We start from the raw sequence: 25003 nt of genomic DNA on the forward strand, positions 1-25003 counted from the left end.
CATGAAAACACTGTAAAATGGCGCACACCTTCCCATGTGGTAATTGCTCACAACGGCAAGAGTTCAAGACAAGGTTTTCACACCATGTTCAGGCACGTACCAGAACACATCTCCCTCAACTCCAGCAATACCAGAGGCACCAATGACACTGTCACCTCCTCCCCTTGGATACCAGATCCATCTCTGCAAGAATCAATCACTTGGAGGAGAGCGCCAAACTCCCCCATCAAGCCCACCCCCAAACCGAAGAAGGACTCCAACAACGCAGAGGCACAGCATACAGACTCTCACTTCAACAATTCGAACAAGGATTAACCAACCCACCCTGGCGTGCGCCCTTATTCATTTCCCCCTCCTCTCAAAGCTCTAAAAAGAAACAACCCTAAGGAACCCAGTCCACTCCAGGAAACAATGATCTGTTGTGATGATCCGGGCCTTCTAGGAGATGAGCACATGTTCTCAAGATTCAAAGTAATAGAAAACACGAAATAAAAGCCCGAAACACTTCACTCTAACTAGAGGCGATCCTCAATCCTAGTGAGGACTTAACTAACTCCACCACCTACCTCCACACCAACCATCCACCCATCACCCTGCCGTGGCTCCACTCATCTTCATTATAAACGAGATAAGGAGTGTCTAAACTGCACTCCCTTCTCATAACTGTAAGGATTACAGCATATTAAAAAAAACACAGGAGCAGAACTGTGTACAAACCACACATTACATTACCGACTCAATATTATTTTTGCTACAACGGGAACAGGTGACCCTCGTGCTCACTTGGTGTCACGACGAGGCCATTGAATCTCGTGAGACCCGCAATGCTCGAAACGGCGCATGAGATTTAACGAGATCTTGCGAGACGGCGCGACCTGGATCTCGCCGTGGCTGGGTGAGATCCAGATTACCATATTTAAATGAGCCATTGGAGCTCGGCTGGGAGACCTTGCCACGGCGCCATTTAGCGCTGGATTCCACACAAACCTGGACCAGGTCGGAAGGTCGGGACGGCATTTGAAAATGGCGCGATCCACGAATCGTCTTCCTGCATTGGCAAGAAATGAGGTAAGCGCGACTTCAGTGGGGCGTTCCTCACAGAGTTTAAAAAAAAACAGCGAAGTGCTGTTAAATAGGTCAATGTTTCTCGGTGCAAACACTCCGCTAAATGCGCCCAAAACAGGACTTGTTTTTTTGTCCCATTAAATCGTGCCCAACAAGAAGAAATAAACAGCACCATCACAAGGGAGCAAAGTCCAGGATTATTGATCAACTGCAGGATAATAACACCATCTACATCGCTTGGAAAGGCCGAAGCTTTGACAGGATCGTCAAACAACCTGCAGGATCTCTCAAATATTCCATCAAATAAAGCGCCTTCACTTCGGCCATTCTGTCGCCCGACGTCCGGTCAACCAAGAACGTAGGCCACGGCCAGGGGAGCGATGACTCGACATGACCAGCTATCTCCAGACCCTCATGGCGCGCATCGGGAACAGAATAATAGAAGACCAATGGTCGGGGGCCCTAACTGAGCCCAGGACTGGAAGACCGGATACTCTGTGCTCCGTCAAACGTGATACACCCAGCCTTCAAATCAAGATTGCTAAAGGAGGACAGCCAATTTCCAAACACAATCGCAAACTCGCCTCCCACATCTCACAAGAGACCAAACTCACAAACACTCCTTGTCTGACCTCCACTCCCCAAGTCAGTCAGGAGATGACACACCTCGCAGCCGGATTTCTACAAACCAAAGGCAGTCCCCTACCAGGGAAATATCTCTCAAATATCAGGATACTCTCCTGTGCTTCTCTCACACACACTAACTCGCTCTCACGCACACTCGCTCTCACACACACTCGCTCTCACACACACTCGCTCTCACACACACTCGCTCTCACACACACTCGCTCTCACACACACTCGCTCTCACACACACTCGCTCTCATTTCCTTACACACACACATTTACACAGTCATTCCCTCATACACACTCACGCTCTCTCTCTCACACATACACACACACACTTATTCCCTCAAACACACTCACTCTCTCTCGCAGACACATTAATTCTCCCATATGTACTCGTTTAGCTGGATTGTCTGCACCCTTTCGCCAAAATCGCGGCTGGCGATGGGGCGGAGAATCCAGTTTGACGCCGAAAATGGGCCGGGTGCCGGTTCAGTGATTTTCCGGGCACCAGACGTGGTGTCACCGGGGAGTAGGCCACACCGCCGGGGGCCATTGCCAGAGGCTCACTCCGACATCCTCTGTCCCCGACCAGCTGAGTTCCCGATGGTGTGGATCTAACCTGATCCTGCTGGTCGGGATACTTGCGTGGTGGCTGCGTACTCAGTCCATGGCTGCCCTGGTCAGAGGCCGGCCGATCAGAGGCCGGGGGGGGGGGGGGGGGGGGGGGGGGGGGGGGGGGGGGGGGGGGGGGAGAGTCTAAAAGGTGGCTGGGGAATGTTCGTGCAGAGGTTGAGGATCAGGCGTGTGGCCGATTGGGGGTCTCTTTTTTGGGTGCAGCGCTGCGGTCTGAGTCCGCCATGGAGCTCGCGGCTGCTGGAGGCCGCCACCCTGCGCATGTGCAACCTTTGTCCCGGAAGTGAGGGGGTCCGTATCTGCAGCAAAAGCTGAGAGATTTACTCCGGGTCCCTGCTAGCCCCCTGCAGGGATTGGGAATTCCAGTCCCTTTAATCCAGGATTTTCAGGAATAAAATTCCACCGTTTTAACGCCGGCGTGGGGACATAGTCCTAATAATGGAGAGTCCAGCCTCCTGTCTCTTACACACACTCACTCCAACACACACATTCTCTCTCACATACACTTGCTCTCTCACACACTAACACACACTCATTCCCTCACACACTCATTCCCTCACACTCGCTCTCTCACAAACTCGCTCTCTCTCACACACACACTCTTGCGCACACTCATTCCCTCACATACACTCACTCTCTTACACACTTGTTCATTCCCTCACACACTCATCTCCTCACACTCGCTCTCTCTCACACAAATACACTCATTCCCTCACACACATGCTCTCTCTCACATACACACACACTCATTCCCTCACACACTCACTCTCTCTCTCTCACACGTGCTCTCGCTCACATACACACACTCTCACGCACACATTCTCTCTGCCTCACACACGCTTTCTCTTTCACACACACTCATTCCCTCACACACGCGCTCTCTCACATGCACACACTCACACACACACTCATTCTTTCACACACACACACTAACACACACACTTGCTCTCTCACACACACTCTCTCTCTACCACACACAACACAGCAAACACACACTCTCTCTCTCTCTCTCTCACACACGCACACACACACACCAATCTCTCCCTCACACACATCTCTCTCACAGACTCACCTCTCTCACACACACTAATCACACACACACTTATTCACACGCACACACCAATCGCAGACACTAATCTTTCACAAATACGCACTAATCTCTCATACACACTAATCTCACACATGCACGCACTAATCTCTCACACACTAATCTCACACACTAATCTCTCGCACACACACATTAACCTCATGCACACACCCACACACTAATCTCACATGCACACACTAATCTAGCACACACACTAATCTAACACACACACACCCACTAATCTCACACATACACACGCATTAATCTCACACACACTAATCTAATACAGACACACACTAATCCCACACACACACACTCATCTCACACACACACTAATATTTCAAACATACTAATTTTTCACACATGCACACTGATCTCTCTCTCGCACACACACTAATCTCACACACATTAATCTAACACATACACACACACACACACATTAATCTCACACATACACTAATCTCTCACATACTAATCTCTCACATACACACATTAATTTCATGCACACACCCGCACACTAATCTCAAACACACACAGTAATCCAACACACACACACAGCAATCTAGCACATACACAATCTCACACATACTAATCTAACACATACACACTAATCTCACACACACTAATCTCACACACACTAATCTAACACGTACAAACACTCATCTCACACACACACACACTAATCTCACACATACAAACATCAATCTCACACACACACTAATCTCACACACACTAATCTAACACATACACACACTAATCTCACACACACACACACTAATCTCATACACACTAATCTAACACATGCACAGACTAATCTCACACACACACTAATCTCACACACACTAATCTAACATTCACACACTAATCTTACACACACTAATCTAACACTTACACACATTAATCTCTCTCTCACACACACATTAATCTAACAGATACACACACTAATCTCACACACTAACCTCACACACACTAATCTCACATACACACACTAATCACACACACACTAATCTCACACACACTAATCTCTCACACACTAATCTAACATATACACACTAATCTCACACACACTAAACTCACACACACTAATCTAACACATAGACACTAATCTCACACACACTAATCTAACACATACATACACTAATCTCACACACTAATCTAACACATATACACACTAATTTTACACACACACTAATCTCACACCCACTAATCTAACACTTGCACACACACTAATCTCACACGGTAATCTAACACTTGCAGACACTAATCTCACATACACTAATTTTACACACACTAATCTCACACACACTAATCTAACACATAACACACACTAACCTGACACACACACAAATCTCTCACACACTAATCTAACACATACACACACTAATCTCACACACACTAAACTCACACACACTAATCTATCACATACAGACACTAATCTCACGCACACTAATCTAACACATACATACACTAATCTCACACACTAATCTAACACATACACACACTAATTTTACACACACACTAATCTCACACACGGTAAGCTAACACTTGCACACACTAATATCACACACACTAATCTAACACTTGCACACACTAATCTCACACACACTAATCTAACACTTGCAAACACACGGTAATCTAACACTTGCACACACTAATATCACACACACTAATCTAACACTTGCACACACACGGTAATCTAACACTTGCACACACTAATCTCACACACACACAAAACTCACACACACTATCTAACACATACACACACTAATCTCACACACTAATCTAACACATACACACACTAATGTCACACACGCTAATCTAACACTTGCACACACTAGTCACACACACACTCACTCATCTCTCACACACACATAGTCACACACACGAATTTCACACACTCACTAATCTCACACGCACACACTAATCTCACACACGGTAATCTAACACTTGCACACACTAATATCACATACACTAATCTAACACTTGCACACACACGGTAATCTAACACTTGCACACACTAATCTCACACACACACACTAAACTCACACACACTATCTAACACATACACACACTAATCTCACACACTAATCTAACACATACACACACTAACTTTACACACACTAATGTCACACACGCTAATCTAGCACTTGCACACACTAATATCACACACACTAATCTAACACTTGCACACACTAATCTCACACACACACAAACTAATCTCTCACGCACACTCACTCCTCTCACACCAAGAAAGAGGTAGGAAACTCACGGTGGTAAAATTGTGTGGGCCACACAGCCTGCCCCGGAATCTGCAGTCGAGGACCATGTCCTCGATCTGGTGACCGAGGCGGTTGAAAAGTTTGAACATGACGCTGTCTGTTGTCCGGGGGGGCAGGAAGTGGGAGAAATCCAGCAACTTTTCAAACCACCTCCAGCGCCTGTCCTGGAGGATCTCGCGGGCGGTCGGGTTGAGGCTCCGGCTTTCGTTAAGGAGCCCGAGCCAATGGCCGGTCAGGTAGGCGTCCGCCTTGGTCATCCTTCGGAGGATCAGCATGTTGTTGTTGCAGATGGTGACGGCGGGAAAGGAGAGGTTCTTGGCCCACATCATGTGGAGTTGGGTGTGGACCGGGGTGGAGAGCAGGTACCTAATCCTGTTGGAGGACCATGTGCACAGCAGCCCCAAGGAGATGAGGAAAGCGATGAACCACAGCAGCCGGCGCTGGTGGGACAGGCGCTTGCAGAAGATGTACCTCACGCCGTGAAATTTGGTGTGCTCCAGGAATGGCTGAGTGACTTGATTGAGGGGATGGTCACCCTTGCAACCGAGGCCCATAGTTATCCTGCTTCACCTTATCTCCAGCTGTGGACTACCGCCATCATGGCCAGCCCTTCCTACCGTGTCAAATGGCTGTGGCTTCCTTGAAGAATAAGAGAGAGAGGGAGAAAGAGCCAAATCCACACTGCGTGCATCCTCTGCTGTTGAGCTGAAATCAGCCTGCAGCTTAGTTACAGAGAGTGGGTGCAGAGAATGAAAAAAAAACCCTCTCGTCGAAGATCCTGCATTCACCTTCTTCGTCCGAGGCAGTTAGCCCGTCTCTCACTCACTCTTTGGAGTGTTCCCCACTACTCCGGGATGCTACTTACAATTCAGGAAGAGCTTGGCAACGAGCAGACAAGGAAACCGCGCCAGGGAGAGCAGCTCCCTCTGTCAACCAAGTTCTGCACTAGCACTGGGGAGATAGGCTGGGTGGGCAGGAAGAATGAGAGGCAGGCCAATTACAGGTACTGAGATGCTGCTCTCAGTTAGCTGGAGGGAATGGTAGGGAGTCACAGTGTCCCAGCAGCTCTATAAACACTGATTACAACTCAACAATAAAAAGCTGCTTCAATCAACTCAAGCCACACTCACCTCTTCATTCACCTGAAGAAGGAGCCGTGCTCCGAAAGCTCGTGTTTGAAACAAACCTGTTGGACTTTAACCTGGTGTTGTAAGACTTCTTACTGTACTTCATTCACCTGAGCAGCGCTCCGAAAGCTAGTGTTTGAAACAGACCTGTTGGACTTTAACCTGGTGTTGTAAAATTTCTTACTGTGCTCACTGTACACTCACAGCTGTGTTAACGCTCGCCTCCCTGTTTAGCTACTTGCCTACAATTTGTCAGCTGGGCAATTGTATCCATCAAATCTTCAACCCTCTCATAACAGCAGGAACGTTTCAGTGTCACATCCAACGTCCCAGCAGATGTGCTCTTCCGCATGCGTTGTACGCCTCATATAGGGCGGCACGGTAGCACAGTGGTTGGCACTGTTGCTTCACAGCTACTGGGTCCCAGGTTCGATTCCCGGCTTGGGTCACTGTCTGTGAGGAGTCTGCACGTTCTCCCCATGTCGGCGTGGGTTTCCTCCGGGTGCTCCGGTTTTCTCCCACAAGTCCCGAAAGACGTGCTGGGGCTGGTTTAGCTCACCAGGCTAAATCGCTGGCTTTTAAAGCAGACCCAGGCAGGCCAGCAGCACGGTTCAATTCCTGTACCAGCCTCCCCGGACAGGCGCCGGAATGTGGTGACTAGGGGCTTTTCACAGTAACTTCATTGAAGCCTACTCGTGACAATAAGTGATTTTTATTTCATTTAATTTCATTGGACATTCTGAATTCTCCCCCTGTGACCCGAACAGGCGCCGGAATGTGGCGACTAGGGGATTCTCATAGTAATTTCATTGCAGTGTTAATGTAAGCCTACTTGAGGCAATAAAGATTATTAGTATTATATGTGATACACTTTTAAAATTTGAAATTCAGCTTCAATCATGTCCTGCTGGAATGCACTAATCATATAGTTCGGTGTTGGCATTTCATTATGACTTGATGCGTTCAGTCAGTGATTGCATGGTCAAGTGAGTCCTGGGTTTAATTCCCATCTGCTGAGTTACCTGATGGTCATCAGTAGTTGATTAAGCAGTGGGGAAATTGACTCGAACCCCATGTACCGCCTCACTGGCCAGTGACTCCTATGGTGGTGAGCCGCCTTCTTGAACCACTGCTGTCCATGTGGTGTAGGTACACCCACAGTGCTGTTAGGGAGGGAGTTCCAGAATTTGGACCCAGCGACAGTGAAGGAACGGCCACTATATTTCCAAGTAAGGGCAATGAGTGACTTGAAGGAGAACCTCCAGCTGGTGGGGTTTCCAGGTATCTGCTGCTCTTGTCCTTCTAGATGGCACAGGTTGTGGGTTTGGAAGGTGCTCTGTAGGTCGGTACACACTGCAGCCATAGACCATCACTCGTCGAGGGAATGGATGTTTAAGCACCATAGTAGATACTTGGTAAACGTCCACTGTGCACGGTAGCACAGTGGTTAGCACTGTTGCTTCACAGCGCCAGGGTCCCGGGTTCGATTCCTGGCTTGGGTCGCTGTCTGTGTGGAGTCTGCACGTTCTCCCCGTGTCTGCGTGGGTTTCCTCCCACAGCCCAAAGACGTACAGGTTAGGTGGATTGGCCATGATAAATTGCCCCTTGGTGTCCAAAAAATGTTAAGAGGGGGGGGTTACTGGGTTACGGGGATAGGGTAGATATGTGGGCTTTAGTAGGGTGCTCTATGTAAGGGCCGGTGCCGACTCGATGGGCCGAATGACCTCTGTCTGCACTGTAAATTCTATGACAGCCCCAGGTTCAATTCCCGGCTTGGGTCACTGTCTGTGCGGAGTCTGCACATTCTCCCCGTGTCTGCGTGGGTTTCCTTCCCATACCAGCCTCTCCGAACAGGCGCCAGAATGTGGCGACTAGGGGCTTTTCACAGTAACTTCACTGAACTACTTGTGACAATAAGCCATTTTCATTCATTTAATTTCCTCCGGGTGCTCCAGTTTCCTCCCAGAAGGACCGAAAGATGTGCTTGTTATGTAAATTAGACATTCTGAATTCTCCCTCTGTGACCTGAACAGGGACCGGAATGTGGCGACTAGGGGATTTTCACAGTAACTTCATTGCAGTGTTAATGTAAGCCTACTCGTGACAATAATAAAGATTAGTGATTGGTGGACAAGTGGCAAGATTTCCAGTCTCACAGAGCTGAGCCTATCACAGCACTTGTTCCAACCTGCCCCATGCAAGTTAGATCATTTTAGCAGTGAGAGAGATGGTTGGGCTTGATTTCAATGCAACAGGCCAATTTGCTGTCTGAGGAACTTTGAGGACCATTGGTTGTTGCTGTTAAAGTTTGGGTTTGGTTTCTCGGTGCCCCTTCCCCGGTTAGTCCGTCCCACCATGTACCATTGGTGGCCAGGTGGGCGAATGTTCCTTCCTTGCCAGAGCAAATCCTGCCTGGAATTCCCACCGTCAATGGAACCCAGCACCGGAACGGCTTCTGTGGCTCGACAAATGGCTGATAGTTCTTAGGCTTGACTCAATCCTGGCAGATTAGGCCCCTTCCCACCCCAAGGAGCATCAAGGGTAGTTTTGGGGTCATGCTGGCTGAATTTGTTTCTTGTGTTGTTCGGAGTGGTGAAAATGTCACACGGTCTCAATTAATGATCGAAGAACCATAGGGGAGCCCAGAACAGCAGGAAGGGGGGGGGGGGGGGGGGGAGGTTAGACCCTTAACGTTTGATCCAGAACATTAATGGGATGATGCCAGTCAACACAAAGGGGAGTGGAAATTTGGAACTCTCTCTCGCCCCGCCCCCACCCTCCAAACTATTGGAGATCAACGGGAAATTTGAAAATTTATTGCTTTATTGCTTCTTATTAGAGAAGGGTTTTAAAGGTTACAGGAGCAAAGTGAGGAGTTGGAGACAATTGCAGATTGCCAATGATCTGATGGAATTGAGAAACAGACTCAACGGCCTCCTCTGGTTCCCATGTTCCACTTGAATGTCAAGGTTAATGAGATTCAGTAATCAGTCTCTGTTTTGCAACCGCCTTGGGTAGTGGATTTAGTGCAATGCTGACATGTTTACTGTATATTTAACGGTCTGAGTTTGGGACTATTGACTGTCTTGACAGACATCACTGTTGACCTCGCGATTTGGTACGCCCCAGGGCCTCTCAAGATGCAGCAGCCCGACCCAGAGCTGTATCGCGGCAACAATATGTAAATGAAGGCCTCTTATTCTCCCCTCAGATTGCTCAGCGGACTCAGGCACCAGTCGGCGACAAAACGCTGGCGTTTCACTCTGGACTTTCCTTAAGAAATGCAAAAATGTAGGCCCCCCCCCCCCCCCCCGGGGTCGTGCACACCCGCGGATCGGTGCCGCCTGATCGTTTGCCTGGCTATCCATGAGGACCCCCCCCCCCCCCGTGAAGGATCCCCCTGCCCCCCACCAGGGGTCCACTGAGTCCACAGCCGCCACGGCCGTTCCCGGCGGCCGATATGTGGTTAGAACCACGGCGTCAGGAACCCGGCCAGTTTTCGGCGGGGAGGGGGGCCTCTGTCAATGGCCCCCTACGAGTAGTTCACGTGCGAGAGACTCTCGAGCGATTCTCCGGGGGGCCGGAGAATCGTGGAATCGTGGGAGTGGCGTCGGACCGGATTTTGGCATAAACGCCCAGTCTCCGCCCCCGCGCCGATCGTGATTTTGGCGCAGAGGCTCGGCGAATCCAGCCCCTGATGTCGGGTATTGTAGACTGACCAGCTTTCGGGAATATTCCTGTGTAAATTTCACCGCAGACATGCCATGACATGTTGCTCATGGAATTTCATGCCTGAGGATGTCACGGTCCACTTCACAAAATAACTATCGAAAGGAACGGTGCATTTGTACCATTATAAGATTATCTCAATTCGAGATTGAAAGTCTACGAGGACAATGCTTTCCTGGAAGATTTCATCAAAATGGATAATGACTCATTCAGAAGCTAATAACTGGGAGAACAAAAGACAGATTCAGACATCAGATATACAAACCCTTTCTGACATCAAGTGGAAAATAGGTCATGTGACATGTAACCATTTTTTAATCTCTACAAACTATTAAACAGAAGCAAAACTGGAGTCTGGGAGAGCTGCTATTGGAGGAGTAAGGAGCTCTCTTCCCTTCTTTCAAGTTAAGGCCCCTGGGCCTTAACGGCTTCAACATTGCCTCAGAATCATCAATTCTGGCCCCTATAGGGGGCCAGCATGGCACTGGAGCGGCCCACGCCCGCTCCAGCTGCCGATCTCGGTGTCAACTGGGCGCCGCGGAGTCCGCGCATGCAAAATGGCGGGAGCAAAATGGGAGCAAAATGGCTCCCTTCTCCGCACCGGCCCCAGCGCAACATGACATAGGGCTACAGGGGCTGGCACGGAACAAAGGAGGCCCCTAGCCCAAGAGGCCGGCCCACTGATCGGTGGGCCCCGATCGCGGGCCAGGCCACAGTGGAGGCCCCCCTGGGGTCAGACCCCCCCCCCCCCCCCTACCTCCCCACAGGCCATCCTTAGACCCTTCCATGCCGAGGCTCCGCCGGGTAAGACTAGGTTAGAACGGCGGCGACGGGACTCGAGTTTTTTATTACAGCCGTTCAGCCCATTCCGTGCCAATAATCGGGGGAGGGGCCCCATAGAGCGGCCCTTGACCGGCGCCATGCCGGCGCAAATGGCACCGATTCTCCACTCTGCACCTGTCGCGGCGATTCTCCGGCCCGGTCCCGGGCTGAGAGAATCCCGCCCCCTATCTCTGACACTTGGAAAATCCAGCACAGAGATAGTTGATTTCCATCGAAGGGGACATCATTTCCATTGAAAGGAACATCAGGAGCACGTCTCATCGATTTCTGGAAAAGATGGATTGTGAATTAAAAAGGAAATTGTGTCCAGCAAACACAGTCACACGTGCTGAGATGTTGCCCCCCACGTACGCTGCAAGTGCAAACGGCGACGTGGGCGCAAAATATCACATGACGTGGAAACCGGGAATCTCGTTGGCGAGATTTTGTTTTCCGGTTCGCCCCACTTCCCGGCAATGACGTAATAATGTTCCCGCTCAGGAAGGTTGGGAATGTCAATGTATTTACACATAATTAGTGGACTTCCCCGGCGTATCGTCCCCCCCACAATTCCTCTCCTGCCCCTGGGGGGAGAGGGACATGGCCAGGCATTGCCCCTGGCACCTTGGCACTACCCCCTCTGGCAAGGGGGCACCTCTGTGAAGCTCCATTGGGGATGGGGGGGGGCTCCCCTTATCGGTTGCGGGGGATTTTCCATGTGTGAATGGGAGGGGACGTGGTTCCTGTATTTTCGATTGGAGATCGGGGCGTGCTTTATCTCGCGATTCCTGGTTGCTAGTTTCCCCGCAACCCCCTGCCAGTGAGACAGGGTGGCCCATGCCTCCAGATTCTTTCTGCACCACAGGGCTGGATTTACTGGCAGGAAAACCAAGCTGTGCAGTCTCAGCCAGGCACTCTCGTGTAGCGAATGGAAAATTCCGCCCATGCACCTCAACTCAACCCCTGGAATTTAAAGGAAGCCGGACAAACCGCAGTGTCCAGCAAAGAACACCAACAGCGAACTCCCCTTTTTGCCTTTCAGTGTGGAACCTTGAACTTGGCTGAGAAAGTAACTACCTCCAGTAAAAGTGTGCCTGCTTGTGGATGTGTGAATGTGGGTCGTTCGAGAAGCACGGGTAGCCTTTTTTATTCAACATTTTGCTATCTTCACCTGAGTGGGTTTTTAACTCAATAAAAACCAGCACACCATTTTGTTTTCAGAATCCAAGAATGCCTGGCAGCCTTGCAGCTTTAAGCAGTACACAAGCGGTTAAACACAGATATTCATCCTTCAAAATCCTTCACGAAGTTCTGCTACAGCCAGACCCAGAGTGGGAAATTAGGGAAATCATTTTGACCCCTCCTCACGTGGTCAGAACAGTGGGAGGCAACAGCATAATTACTAGGCCAAGAGTCTCACAATCAGACATTCAAAACGATTTGGTCAAAAATGCTGTCATCCAGAAACGAAAAAACAAGTTTATGACTCAACCCTTTATCCACTCGCTGGTTTAGAAAATTCAACAGTCTCTTCACTAGTTGCCAACTCTGGTCCGACATATTCCTGGAGGTGTCATCACATAATAATAATAATCTTTATTCATGTCACAAGTAGGCTTACATTAACACTGCAATGAAGTTACTGTGAAAAGCCCCCAGTCGCCACATCCCGGGGCCTGTTCGGGTCACAGAGGGAGAATTCAGAATGTCCAATTCACCTAACAGCACGTCTTTCGGGGCTTGTGGGAGGAAACCGGAGCACCCGGAGGAAACCCACACAGACACGGGGAGAACGTGCAGACTCCGCACAGACAGTGACCCAGCCGGGAATCGAACCCGGGACCCTGGAGCTGTGAAGCAATAGTGCTAACCACTGTGCTACCATGCTGCCCTATAACCTTACTGTCCTTAACCATACTCTTTACATAACTTTACTGTCTGCAACTGCCCGGCACCCCCATCACACCCGTCATTGGCTTGCTGACATGTCCACCCTATAGCTTGCCTGTGTGCTGCTGATTGGAAAGCGTGCAGACTCTTCATTATCTGATTGGATGATTATTGACCTTTAGTCCAATGGCCTTTTCTCCCAACCCCCATGTCTGACGTTTGTATGTGTTTAAAGAAGTTGATTTTATTTTTTAATGCTCCCCATTTCTCTCTCTGGTTTTGCTCACAGGAACATCAACCTTCAATTCCTGGTCAATCCTGGCGGAGTTGGCAACCCCTGCTTAGAATTCCGGCAGTGCAGATGGAGGCCATTCAGCCCATCAAGTCTGGACTGACCCTCCGAAAGAGCACTCCACCTAGGCCTACCCCCCACTCTATCCCCGTAACCCCACCTACCCTGCACATCTTTGGACTGTGGGAGGAAACCCACCCAGACATGGGAAGAAGGTGCAAACTCCACAGTCACCCAAGTTTGGAATTGAACCCGGATCCCTGGCGCTGTGAGGCAGCAGTGCTAACCACTCTGCCACTCCTAGAGATTGTACTGTCTTGTTAAGAGAGCACCAATCCGAATTGTATAAACTATTCTAGTTGTGAAAAAAGTGAAGGCCTAAACCTGCATTATAGTCTGAGAGCAGCTTCAACACTGCTGTCCTTTTATAATGGGAGGGGAGGCTGAATCTTCGGCCTCCTGCACTGCTCCTCCCTACTACCATACGCCTAAACAGAGGACCACATAGATTGACCATTTTTCTTTGTCAATGTACAGACGATAAGCTTGTTCATTTTAAAACCGGCCAAGTTTTCATCTTTGCAGAGTCACATGACTGCTTCATTTCCTAATATGCTTGGGACAGCTTTATCTCAAAGCACTCTGCTGCAAATTCACTATGGGTGAGAGAGGGCCAGAGCACAAGTGGATGACTGGGCCCTTTGATCAACAGAGTGGATTGTGTGATTCGCATCAACATGTGATCTTGCTGGCTGGGACTGCTGTACCCCCTATGTCCTCTATCCACCCTCTCCCTCATGTCCCACTCACCCTCGTGCTCACTGGCCTACATTGGCACCTGTTACGGCAATGCTTTGATTTTAAAACTCTCATCCTCATGTTGAAGTCCCACCATAGCCTCACCCCTGCCCCATCTCAGTAAGCACCTCCAGCCCTACAACTCCCCCACGATATCAGCGCTCCTCCAACTCTGACCTCTTGCTATTGCTGTGCTCTGGGTGGCCCTGTAGTATTCAGTTGACTAGGCCGAAGGTCTGGAATTCCCTCCATAAACCTCACTGCCTCTTTCTCCACCTTGAAGATGCTACCCAGAAGCTCTTTGAACATGTTTTGCTCACCTCTTTGAATATCTCCTCATGTGTCTCAGTGTCAACTGTGAGGGATAACGGGCTGGATTCTCCGTTTCAGCGGCTAAGTGCCGGAGAATTCTCGGGCGTTTTACGACGCCAGAATCGGCGCCGAACCCTCACTGATTCCTGAACCGGTGAGGGGCTAGCAGCGGCACCAGGTGAAACTCCCGGCTCCCGTGCCAAAAACGGGCGAAGAATAGCCGGTCCCTGGCTGCGCAGGGCTGACGACCTGCAGCGGTCACACAGTACAACACGGTGCCGGTCTAGGCCCGCCATCCACCACCCCACAGGCCACACCCCCCCCCCCACCAGTTCCCCCAGCCCTCGCGAAAGCCCCCCCCCCCCCCGGCCATGTTATACCATGATGTGGAGATGCCGGCGTTGGACTGGGGTGAGCACAGTAAGAAGTCTTACAACACCAGGTTAAAGTCCAACAGGTTTGTTTCAAACACTAGCTTTCGGAGCACTGCTCCTTCCTCAGGTGAATGAAGAGGTATGTTCCAGAAACATATATATAGACAAAGTCAAAGATGCCAGACAATGCTCAGAATGCGAGCATTAGAAGGTAATTAAGTCTTACAGATCCAGAGATTGTGATAAACCCAGGTTATAGAGGTGTGAATTGTCTCAAGCCAGGACAGTTGGTAGGATTTCACAAACCCAGACCAGATGGTGGGGGGGTGAATGTAATGCGACATGAATCCAAGATCCCGGTTGAGGCCGCACTCATGCGTGCGGAACTTGGCTATAAGTTTTTGCTCGGCAATTCTGTGTTGTCGCGTGTCCTGAAGGCCGCCTTGGAGAACGCTTACCCGGAGATCAGAGGCTGAATGCCCTTGACTGCTGAAGTGTTCCCCAACTGGAAGGGAGCATTCCTGCCTGGTGATTGTTGCACGATGCCCGTTGATTCGTTGTCGCAGTGTCTGCATGGTCTCGCCAATGTACCACGCTTCGGGACATCCTTTCCTGCAGCGAGTGAGGTAGACAACATTGGTCGAGTCGCACGAGTATGTGCCGCGTACCTGGTGGGTGGTGTTACCACGTGTAATAGCGGTATCCATGTTGATGGTCTGGCACGTCTTGCAGAGATTGCCATGGCAGGGTTGTGTGGTGTCGTGGTCGCTGTTCTGAAGGCTGGGTAATTTGCTGCAAACAATGGTTTGAGGTTGCGCGGTTGTCTGACGGAAAGTAGTGATCTAGAGAGATGCAATTTACTGCCCAGAGGGGACAAGGCAGCAACAACTCACCGTTCCTCATGGGTGAAATCTACCTCACCAGGTGCAGTTGTGAATGTGAACGTTCTCATTCCTCGCCGGTGGGGAATTTAATTCGGCGGAGGAACTTAACTCCAGCGATTTGGCCTTTCAACAAACATGCATGACATGCTAATGTATGCAAATATGCTTCCCGACATTGCTCGTCGGGAAAGTCTCGCCTTTAACCCACCTATAAAATCCTGAGGACAGAATTGCTACAGTCCATCCCACCTCATGCCAAATTAAGTCACCCCCCCCCCCCCCCCGGCCAAGCTTCCCACTGCAGGAGGGACTGTATGATTCCGCCCACAGAATCATTCCTCATCATCCCAACTGCCATGGTGATGATTAAACCTCATTTCCCCTCCGGCCCCATCTTCCCAAGCTGGATAAACCTGGAAAAGCCTCGACAAAACAAACCAACCTGTCTGACGGCTGATTATGGAACGGTATTATCCAACCAATCTGCTCATTCAGGATGGCTGACTCATTGGGTTTTAATAAAGGAAAGCAATCAGAATTTCTTCAGTGGATAATTCTTGCTGTGTCGGGCGACAGCTTAACTGACCATAAAATCGAGGCGTCTGTTCTTTTGCCCATCAAGATTGGTGTGATAGCACAACAGTTGGCTGCTATAAATCTTTGCTCTTTCCAGATTCAGGATTAGTTCGCTGCTTAAGGGCACATTTCACAAGAACAAAATGCCAACAGAACTAAAAAGTCTGGAAGTGGCAATGGATGGTGTCAGCAGACCAGCGTTGGGACACTTGCATCATGTCCCTTCACATATTGTTTCAGCAAAGGCGCCAACATAATTAGAGAAGTGGGCTCATGTCTCTGCTAAAATGGAAATTCACAAAGCATTCATTTGCAAGTGTCACCAACAGTCATTTGGAGGATAGGCAAGAATCCAAAATTGTTTTGTGAGCATGAGACCATTGGCCAGAGGAGAGGAAGCCAGTGGCAGCAATGGAGGGAGGACTATCCCAGCATGCATAGCAGGTGTGAAAGCTCTCTAATAAAGCTAAAGATTTTTCTTCAGTCACAGGATTTGGGTGTCGCTGGGTTAAACTCATATGGGCCTTTGAGAAGCCATTTTTACATCTTCATTCTCATGATGTGGGCATCGTTGGCTCGGCCAGCATTTATTGCCCATCTCTAATTGCCCCTTCAGAAGGTGGTGGTGAGCTGCCTTCTTGAGCCGCTGCAGTCTCTGCGGTGTGGGTACACCCACAGTGCTGTTAGGGAGGGAGTTCCAGGAGATCTTTGAAGGTGGCAACACAAGTAGACAAGGTAGTCAAGAAAGCATACAGAATGTTTGCCTTCATTGGACGGGGTATCGAGTATAAAAACTGGCAAGTCATGTTGCAGTTGTATAGAATCTTGGTAAGGCCGCACTTGGAATATTGTGCACAATTCTGGTCGCCACACCACCAGAAGGAAGTGGAGGCTTTGGAGAGGGTGCAGAGGAGGTTTACCAGGATGTTGCCTGGTCTGGAGGGTGTTAGCTATGTGGAGAGGCTGAATAGACTCGGTTTTCATTAGAACGCCGGAGGTTAAGGGTGACCTGATAGAGGTCGACAAGATTGAGGGGCGTGGATAGAGTGGATGGGCAGGCACTCTTTCCCAGGGTGGAGGGGTCAGTCACCAGGGGGCATAGGTTTAATGTCCATGGGGCAAAGTTTAGAGGAGATGTGCGAGGCAGGTTTTTACGCAGAGGGTGGTGAGTGCCTGGAATGCGTTGCCAGGGGAGGTTGTGGAAGCAGATACATTAACGGCGTTCAAAAGGCATCTTGACAAACACATGGATAGAATGGGTATAGAGAGATACGGCACAAGGAAGTGCTGAGGGTTTTGGCCAATGTTGGTATCATGACCGGTACAGGCTTGGAGGGCTGAAGGGCCTGTTCCTGTGCTGCATTGTTCTTTGAGAGGATGGCGAATGAATTTGTCCTGCTTTTTGTGGACAGGGCATACCTGGGCAATTTTCCCGACATTGTTGGTCGATGCCAGTGTCGTAGCTATACTGGAACAGCTTAGCTAGGGGCATGGCAAGGTCTGGTCTTCAGTACTACTGCCAGGGTGCTGTCAGGGCCCACAGTCTAAATGACACATGTACAGATTTCAGATGGACATGAATTTGTTTGACATCAATTAAGGGAGATTTCATTGTTTGATTTTTAAGCATGTCATAGATGTTGAAGAGTGTTTTAAATCCAGTGTTAAAAACTTGAGGGAGAGGGAATGCACCATGGGAGGTTGGGGGAGAGCGTTAAATGCACAATCCACTGATCATAAGAGAGAGAAGGAACTGTTTGATGGAACACTTCCAATGCTTGTTGTATAGGTCAGAGACCAATAATGTGCAAGAATCATTCTCTCAGGGGGGCATCCAGCAAAAACAGATGCTTAATTTCCAAAGCTGTAATCTTGCTCGTCTGTATATCTGTTCATCTGTCCGTTGTACAGAGTGGAAGCTGGTCAAAGGCTCTGCAGTACTGACATCACAACCGGACATTCTGAATTCTCCCTCTGTGACCCGAACAGGCGCCGGAATGTGGCGACTAGGGGCTTTTCACAGTAACTTCATTGCAGTGTTAATGTAAGCCTACTTGTGACAATAAAGATTATTAATATAAAACAGTTAATTGTCACCCCCCCCCCCCCCCCCCACCCTCACCTACCCATAACTCTTCACTCCTCCAATTCTGGCCTCTTGAACATCCTGCTTTTAATCGCTCTTCCATTGGCGGCCGTGCCTTCAGCTGCCTGGGAGGGCCTAAGCTCGGGAATTACCTCCCTAAACCTTCCCACCTTGCTTTCATCCTTTAAGACGCTCCTAGCAACCTGCTTCTTTGATCGGATTTTTGTCACCCATCCTAACGTCTCCTTCTATGGTCTAGTGGCAATTTCTGTTCAATAGCACTCCGATGCAGCACCTGGAGATGCTTCACGACATTACAGGTTGCCACATAAATGCCAGTTGTTGTCAACATTTTGTCATTTTCTTTTGGAACCAAGTCTTTGCCCGGTGCCAGGATCTGACTGGGATGATGCATGGATCCGAGATTCATTCAAAATCGGAGCAAATCACATTGTTAAGTCATGAGGCACAGAAGTGGGAACAATGGATTGTCGAATACCACATTCTGCGGTTTGGTGCATTCATTTTAGAACATTTTCGGCAACCTATTGTAATATCCGACTGTCCAGTACAAAGTCAGTCAGGAGGGGGAGAGGAGGAACATCCTAATGACTGAATTAAGTTCCATCGAGTGAGTTCTGCAAGTGACCCTGCAGAATAGCTGCACTGCCATCTCCTGGCTGAATGAAGCAGTGCGCCAATAGAAAGACAGGAAGAAGACAAATACTGGAAACACTCGGCAGGTCAGGCAGCTTCTGTGGAGCGAGAAGCAGAGTTAACCGTACGTCAGACGCTAGGAAAGCGCATCGAGCTGAGGCGTTAACTCTGTTTGTCTCTCTTCACAGATGTTGTCTGGTTTACTGAGCATTTCCATGGTCTCTGTTTCTATTTCTGATTTTCTAATATTGTGCTTGAGGAACTGAAGATGCAGTTGGCTTATCTTCGATAAGCAGCTGCGAAGTATTTTAAATTATCCATCAGGCAAATAGAATTGTAGAATGATACGTCCACCCTTCAGATCACAACAATTTACTGTGTAAAAAGAAATTCTCCGCCTTAAAGCTCCAATTTCTTCGCCAACGATCTTAAATCTGTCTCCTGCTTACCAAGCTCCGTCAGAACTCCTTCTAGTTTATGTTTTGAATCAATACTTGAGGAATTTCAAAGCTATCTTTTAAAGCTGTTCCTGTTCCGTGTGTAACATCCCAGCGCCATTGTTAGTGTTGTGCAGGCTTTACAGTGTCCTACTCGCTGGATGCAAAGTCCAGGGAAATCCAGGAGAGACGGCGGGCAAGGCCGGACATTCCTACCCGAGGTCAACGGTCCGTCAAATATTCCACCCCGCCTGTGGCGATTCCCCAGGCGAGCAGGATTGGAAAATTTACCCCAGCACCTTTCTCATTGAACGATGAGAGGCTGGAGATTGGTTCAGGCACAGCAGTTCACAGAGGAGACAGGAGAGGAAATTCACCAACACTCTCTCTCAAAATCATAGAACCTTTGGATCCCGACAGTGCAGAAGGAGGCCATTCGACCCATCGAATCTGCACCAACCCACTAAAAGAGCACTCTACCTTGGCCCATCCCTCCACCCTATTCACACAGCCCCGTCTGACCTGCACATCTTTGGACACTAAGGGACAATTTAACACGGCCAATCCACCTAACCTGCACATCTTTGGACACTAAGGGACAATTTAGCATGGCCAATCCACCTAACCTGCACATCTTTGGACACTAAGGGACAATTGATCATTGCCAATCCACCTAACCTGTACATCTTTGGACACTAAGGGACAATTTAACACGGCCAATCCACCTAACCTGCACATCTTTGGACACTAAGGGACAATTTAGCATGGCCAATCCCCCTAACCTGCACATCTTTGGACACTAAGGGACAATTTAACATGGCCAATCCACCTAACCTGCACATCTTTGGACACTAAGGAGTAATTTAGCCTGGCCAATCCACCTAACCTGCACATCTTTGGACACTAAGGGACAATTTAACATGGCCAATCCACCTAACCTGCACATCTTTGGACAATAAGGGACAATTTATCATGGCCAATCCACCTAACCTGCACATCTTTGGACACTAAGGGACAATTTAACATGGCCAATCCACCTAACCTGCACATCTTTGGACACTAAGGGACAATTTAACACGGCCAATCCACCTAACCTGCACATCTTTGGACACTAAGGGACAATTTAGCACGGCCAATCCACTTAACCTGCACATCTTTGGGCCGTGGGAGGAAACTGGAGCACCCGGAGGAAACCCACACAGACACGGGGAGAACATGCAGACTCTGCACAGACAGTGACCCAAGGCCGGAATTGAACCCGGGCCCCTGGAGCTGTGAGGCAGCAGTGCTAACCACTGTGCCACCATGCTGCCCAGACCAAGTTGCAATATTTATTTTCGGACTGCAGCCCAGTGACTATTTCAAAGGCCACACCACTTGATTCAACCCAGCTGCAGATTAATGTTTTATCAGCTTGAGACTAGGCAGAGTATTTTGACGTATAAGGGTCTGATACATATCGGGGTACAATGGGACTGAGTACAGTCCTGCCACACAGTTATGTAAGAGAACACTGAACCTACATCTTGCGATCCTGTTGTGCCTGGTGCAGATCCGAGCGCAACAGGTGAATTTTGCGCGAGACCAAAATTGGGCTCCGCGCCGGATGGGAAACCTCGCGGGAGTTACCCGACTCCTTCCACCGGATGCGATCCAGAACTCGCCTTCGCTCGGTGAGATCCAGATCTGAACATTTTAATTAGCCTAATGGCTGATTTAAATACTCGGACGCTGGAATCATCCGCCACCCAGGACTCACCGACTCTGCCACCTGGGAGACCCCACCAGGACGTTGTTTAGTGGTCCGCACAAACGTGGATCAGTCGTAACGGCATTTGGAGGGGTCTCCCAGACCACTGGAGACCCTGGAATGGTCAGGGGCAGGGCAGAGTGGCACCCTGGTTCACCCTCTGGCACCTGAGCACCCCAGCAGTGCCAGGTGATTGGGCCTGGAGGGTCTTTGCCAGGTAGAGAAGGGATCGCGGGTGGGGGGGATTCCCGGGGGCCTCTCTGAGGTTGGGGGAAGGTGTGAGAGGGAGGGACTTAAAGCCTCAGTTCACGTGATTTCCAGAGGCTGAAAGTCAAAGTTCAGAGAGGGAGGGGTTCCTGCATGGAGAAGTTCTAGGTCTGGTGGGTTTCTGGCAGAAGGCAGCAGCACCGAATCCCTTTCAAGTGAATGATGATGTATCAAGATGAGATTCATTTTGGAAGGAATAACAGAAAGGCAGAGTACTGGGCTATTGGTAAGATTCTTGGTAGTGTGGGCGAGCAGAGAGATCTCGGTGTCCATGTCCATAGATCCCTGAAAGTTGCCACCCAGGTTGAGAGGGTTGTTAAGAAGGCGTACGGTGTGTTAGCTTTTATTGGTAGAGGAATTGTGTTTCGGAGCCATGAGGTCATGTTGCAGTTGTACAGAACTCTGGTGCGGCCGCATTTGGAGTATTGTGTGCAGTTCTGGTCGCCACATTATAGGAAGGATGTGGAAGCATTGGAAAGGGTACAGAGGAGATTTACAAGGATGTTGCCTGGTATGGAGGGATGATCTTATGAGGAAAGGCTGAAGGACTTGAGGCTGTTTTCGTTAGAGAGAAGAAAGTTAAGAGGGGACTTAATTGAGGCATACAAGATGATCAGAGGATTAGATAGGGTGGACAGTGAGAGCCTTTTTCCTCGGATGGTGATGGCTAGCACGAGGGGACATAGCTTTAAATTGAGGGGAGATAGATACAGGACAGATGTCAGAGGTAGGTTCTTTACTCAGAGAGTAGTAAGGGCGTGGAATGCCCTGCCTGCAACAGTGGTGGACTCGCCAACACTAAACGCATTCAAATGGTCTTTGGATAGGCGTATGGACGATAAGGGAATAGTGTAGATGGGCTTTAGAAGGGTTTCACAGGACAGCACAATATCGAGGGCCGAAGGGCCTGTACTGCGCTGTAATGTTCTATGTTCTATGCTCTACATAGATGTGCGGCTGGATTCTCTGCAGCCTCGCACCGAAATTGCGTTTGCCGCAGGGGCGGAGAATCAGATTTCCCGACGGAAATGGGCCCGGAACTTCTCCAGGCCCCGAATATTCGTGCGATTGCGAATCACGCTGCGCGGCTGTGGGGGGGGTGAGATTGCCAGAGGCCCGCCCAGCGAACCTCCGCTCCCGACCAGCCGCGTTCCCAACGGCGTGGAACTAACATGGTATGGCCGGTCGGGACTCTCGTGTGGCGGCTGCGGACTCAATCCGTGGCTTTCCTGGTGGGGGGGGGGGGGGGGGGGGGGGGGGGGGCGCGGGGGGATCTGGCATCGGGGGGGGGGGGGGGGTCCTTATGGGCGGCTTGAGGAGAGATCAAGCTGGGCGGATCCTCGGGCGTGCGGCCAATCCGGGGGGGGGGGGGCCTAGTTTGTTTGTGTGGGTCCGCGGTCCGAGTCCACCATGGCGCTCAGCGAGGCCGCCGCCGTGCACATGCGTGGACTCGGAACCGGAAGTGCGGGGGCCCGTATCTGCAGCCAAAGCTGCGAGATTCACTCTGGGTCCCTGCTCGCCCCCTGCAGGTAAGTGAATCAGGAAACTTGGGAATGCAACGCCTGCGTTTTTACGCCGGCGTGCGGACATAACTCCATTTTGGGAGAATCCAGCTAATGGTCTGCTTGCCTGGCAAAGGTCAGAGGCTTCCAGATAAACAGGCTTTGAGAGGCCGAGGCTTGTTGCAGGTTGTTTGGTCAACATGGAGGACTGCCGTTGATTTTGCAGCTTGGAGGTAAATCAGCAAGCTGTCTGTTTCTGAGTTCTCAACTGAATATAGAGAATTCAAAATGGTCACTCAAGTCATGTGACCTCCTTCCTCCAGAATAATATCTGAAAGTTTATCATAGAATTTACAGTGCAGAAGGAGGCCATTCGGCCCATCGAGTCTGCACCGGCTCCTGGAAAGAGCACCCTACCCAAGGTCAACACCTCCACCCTATCCCCATAACCCAGTAACCCCACCCAACACTAAGGGCAATTTTGGACACCAAGGGCAATTTAGCATGGCCAATCCACCTAACCTGCACATCTTTGGACTGTGGGAGGAAACCGGAGCACCCGGAGGAAACCCACGCAGACACGGGGAGAACGTGCAGACTCCGCACAGACAGTGACCCAAGCCAAGAATCGAACCTGGGACCCTGGAGCTGTGAAGCAATTGTGCTAACCACAATGTTACCGTGCTGTCCTTAGGCATGTTTATCTGGTGTCTGGACCTGGCTTTTGTTTTATGTCTTTATAATGTCCCAGTCATTAGCCTCAAAAAGATCCGTTACGCCTATTAATCTGAAGAACATGGAAGATGTGATACGCAGTACGGAAGAGCAAATCCAGACATTAAAAGCAGCAAAGGTGAACATGATGGAACAGATTGAAGATCTAACGAACGAACTGAGAGAGTTGAGGGAGCAGTCAGTGATCACGGAAGAAAGCTTCCACTAAAAACTAAATGCCCACGTGAAATTGTTAAACTCTTCGAAGGATTTTGCGGATGACTCTGAAACGAAAACAACTCGGGCGGGATTCTCCGAGCCCCGCGCCGGGTTGGAGAATCGCCGCAACCACGCCACGCCACCCCGCCTACTGGACGGAGCCAGCAGGCAGGAATCTACCCCCGTACCTGTAGTACAGGGGCCTTACCGTAATACCCTCATATGCAGTATACACAATACAACAGTGGTGACTACCACACAGCTCCAGGGTCCCAGGTTCGATTCCCAGCTTGGATCACTCTCTGTGAGGAGTCTGCACGTTCTCCCCGTGTCTGCGTGGGTTTCCTCCGGGTGCTCCGGTTTCCTCCCACAAGTCCCGAAAGACGTGCTGTTAGGTAAATTGGACATTCTGAATTCTCCCTCTGTACCCGAACAGGCGCCGGAATGTGGCGACTAGGGGCTTTTCACAGTAACTTCATTGCAGTGTTAATGTAAGCTTCCTTGTGACAATAATAAAGATTATTATTATTAAGTGGTGGTCAGCGATGGCCCCAGTGCCAGATGGATTGAGACTTGACTCTGGCGATCTGTTACCCCCTCCACCGCCACCACCACTCCGCCCCCCCCCCCCCCCCCAACAAAATGGCTTCACATCGATGGGAATCAAACAATATAACTGACGAAAGGTCGCCTCGACCTGATGAGCTGGCTCTGTTTCGCTCTCCACATACACTGCTGAGCACTCCCAGCACTTTCTCTCTTTCGTTCACAGTTCCAGCATTCGCTGCAGTTTTCTTTTCTAATCTGTCTAATAGATCAAAGGTTCCAGAAAAACTGTCATCGCCAATTAAAAACAAGAGGAGCCACTCACTG

General features: G+C 49.8%; 1 protein-coding gene across 3 annotated transcripts in view; it reads right to left on the bottom strand.

Moving 5' to 3' along the window:
• The window catches only part of asic1b (acid-sensing (proton-gated) ion channel 1b), an 809000-nt gene that overhangs the window by 183203 nt on the left and 600794 nt on the right, over window positions 1-25003 (bottom strand). The window contains exon 1 of one of the 3 annotated variants that reach the window (XM_038786502.1): window positions 5685-6601. The exons of the other annotated variants lie outside the window; for them this stretch is intronic. Coding sequence (XP_038642430.1) covers window positions 5685-6248 — 564 coding nt within the window. The 5' untranslated portion in view covers window positions 6249-6601. Of the gene's footprint in view, window positions 1-5684; window positions 6602-25003 lie in introns of those variants that run through there. 3 annotated transcript variants of the gene reach the window in all.

The sequence above is a fragment of the Scyliorhinus canicula genome, chromosome 28 (genome assembly GCF_902713615.1).
Source record: "Scyliorhinus canicula chromosome 28, sScyCan1.1, whole genome shotgun sequence".
Classification (NCBI taxonomy): domain Eukaryota; kingdom Metazoa; phylum Chordata; class Chondrichthyes; order Carcharhiniformes; family Scyliorhinidae; genus Scyliorhinus; species Scyliorhinus canicula.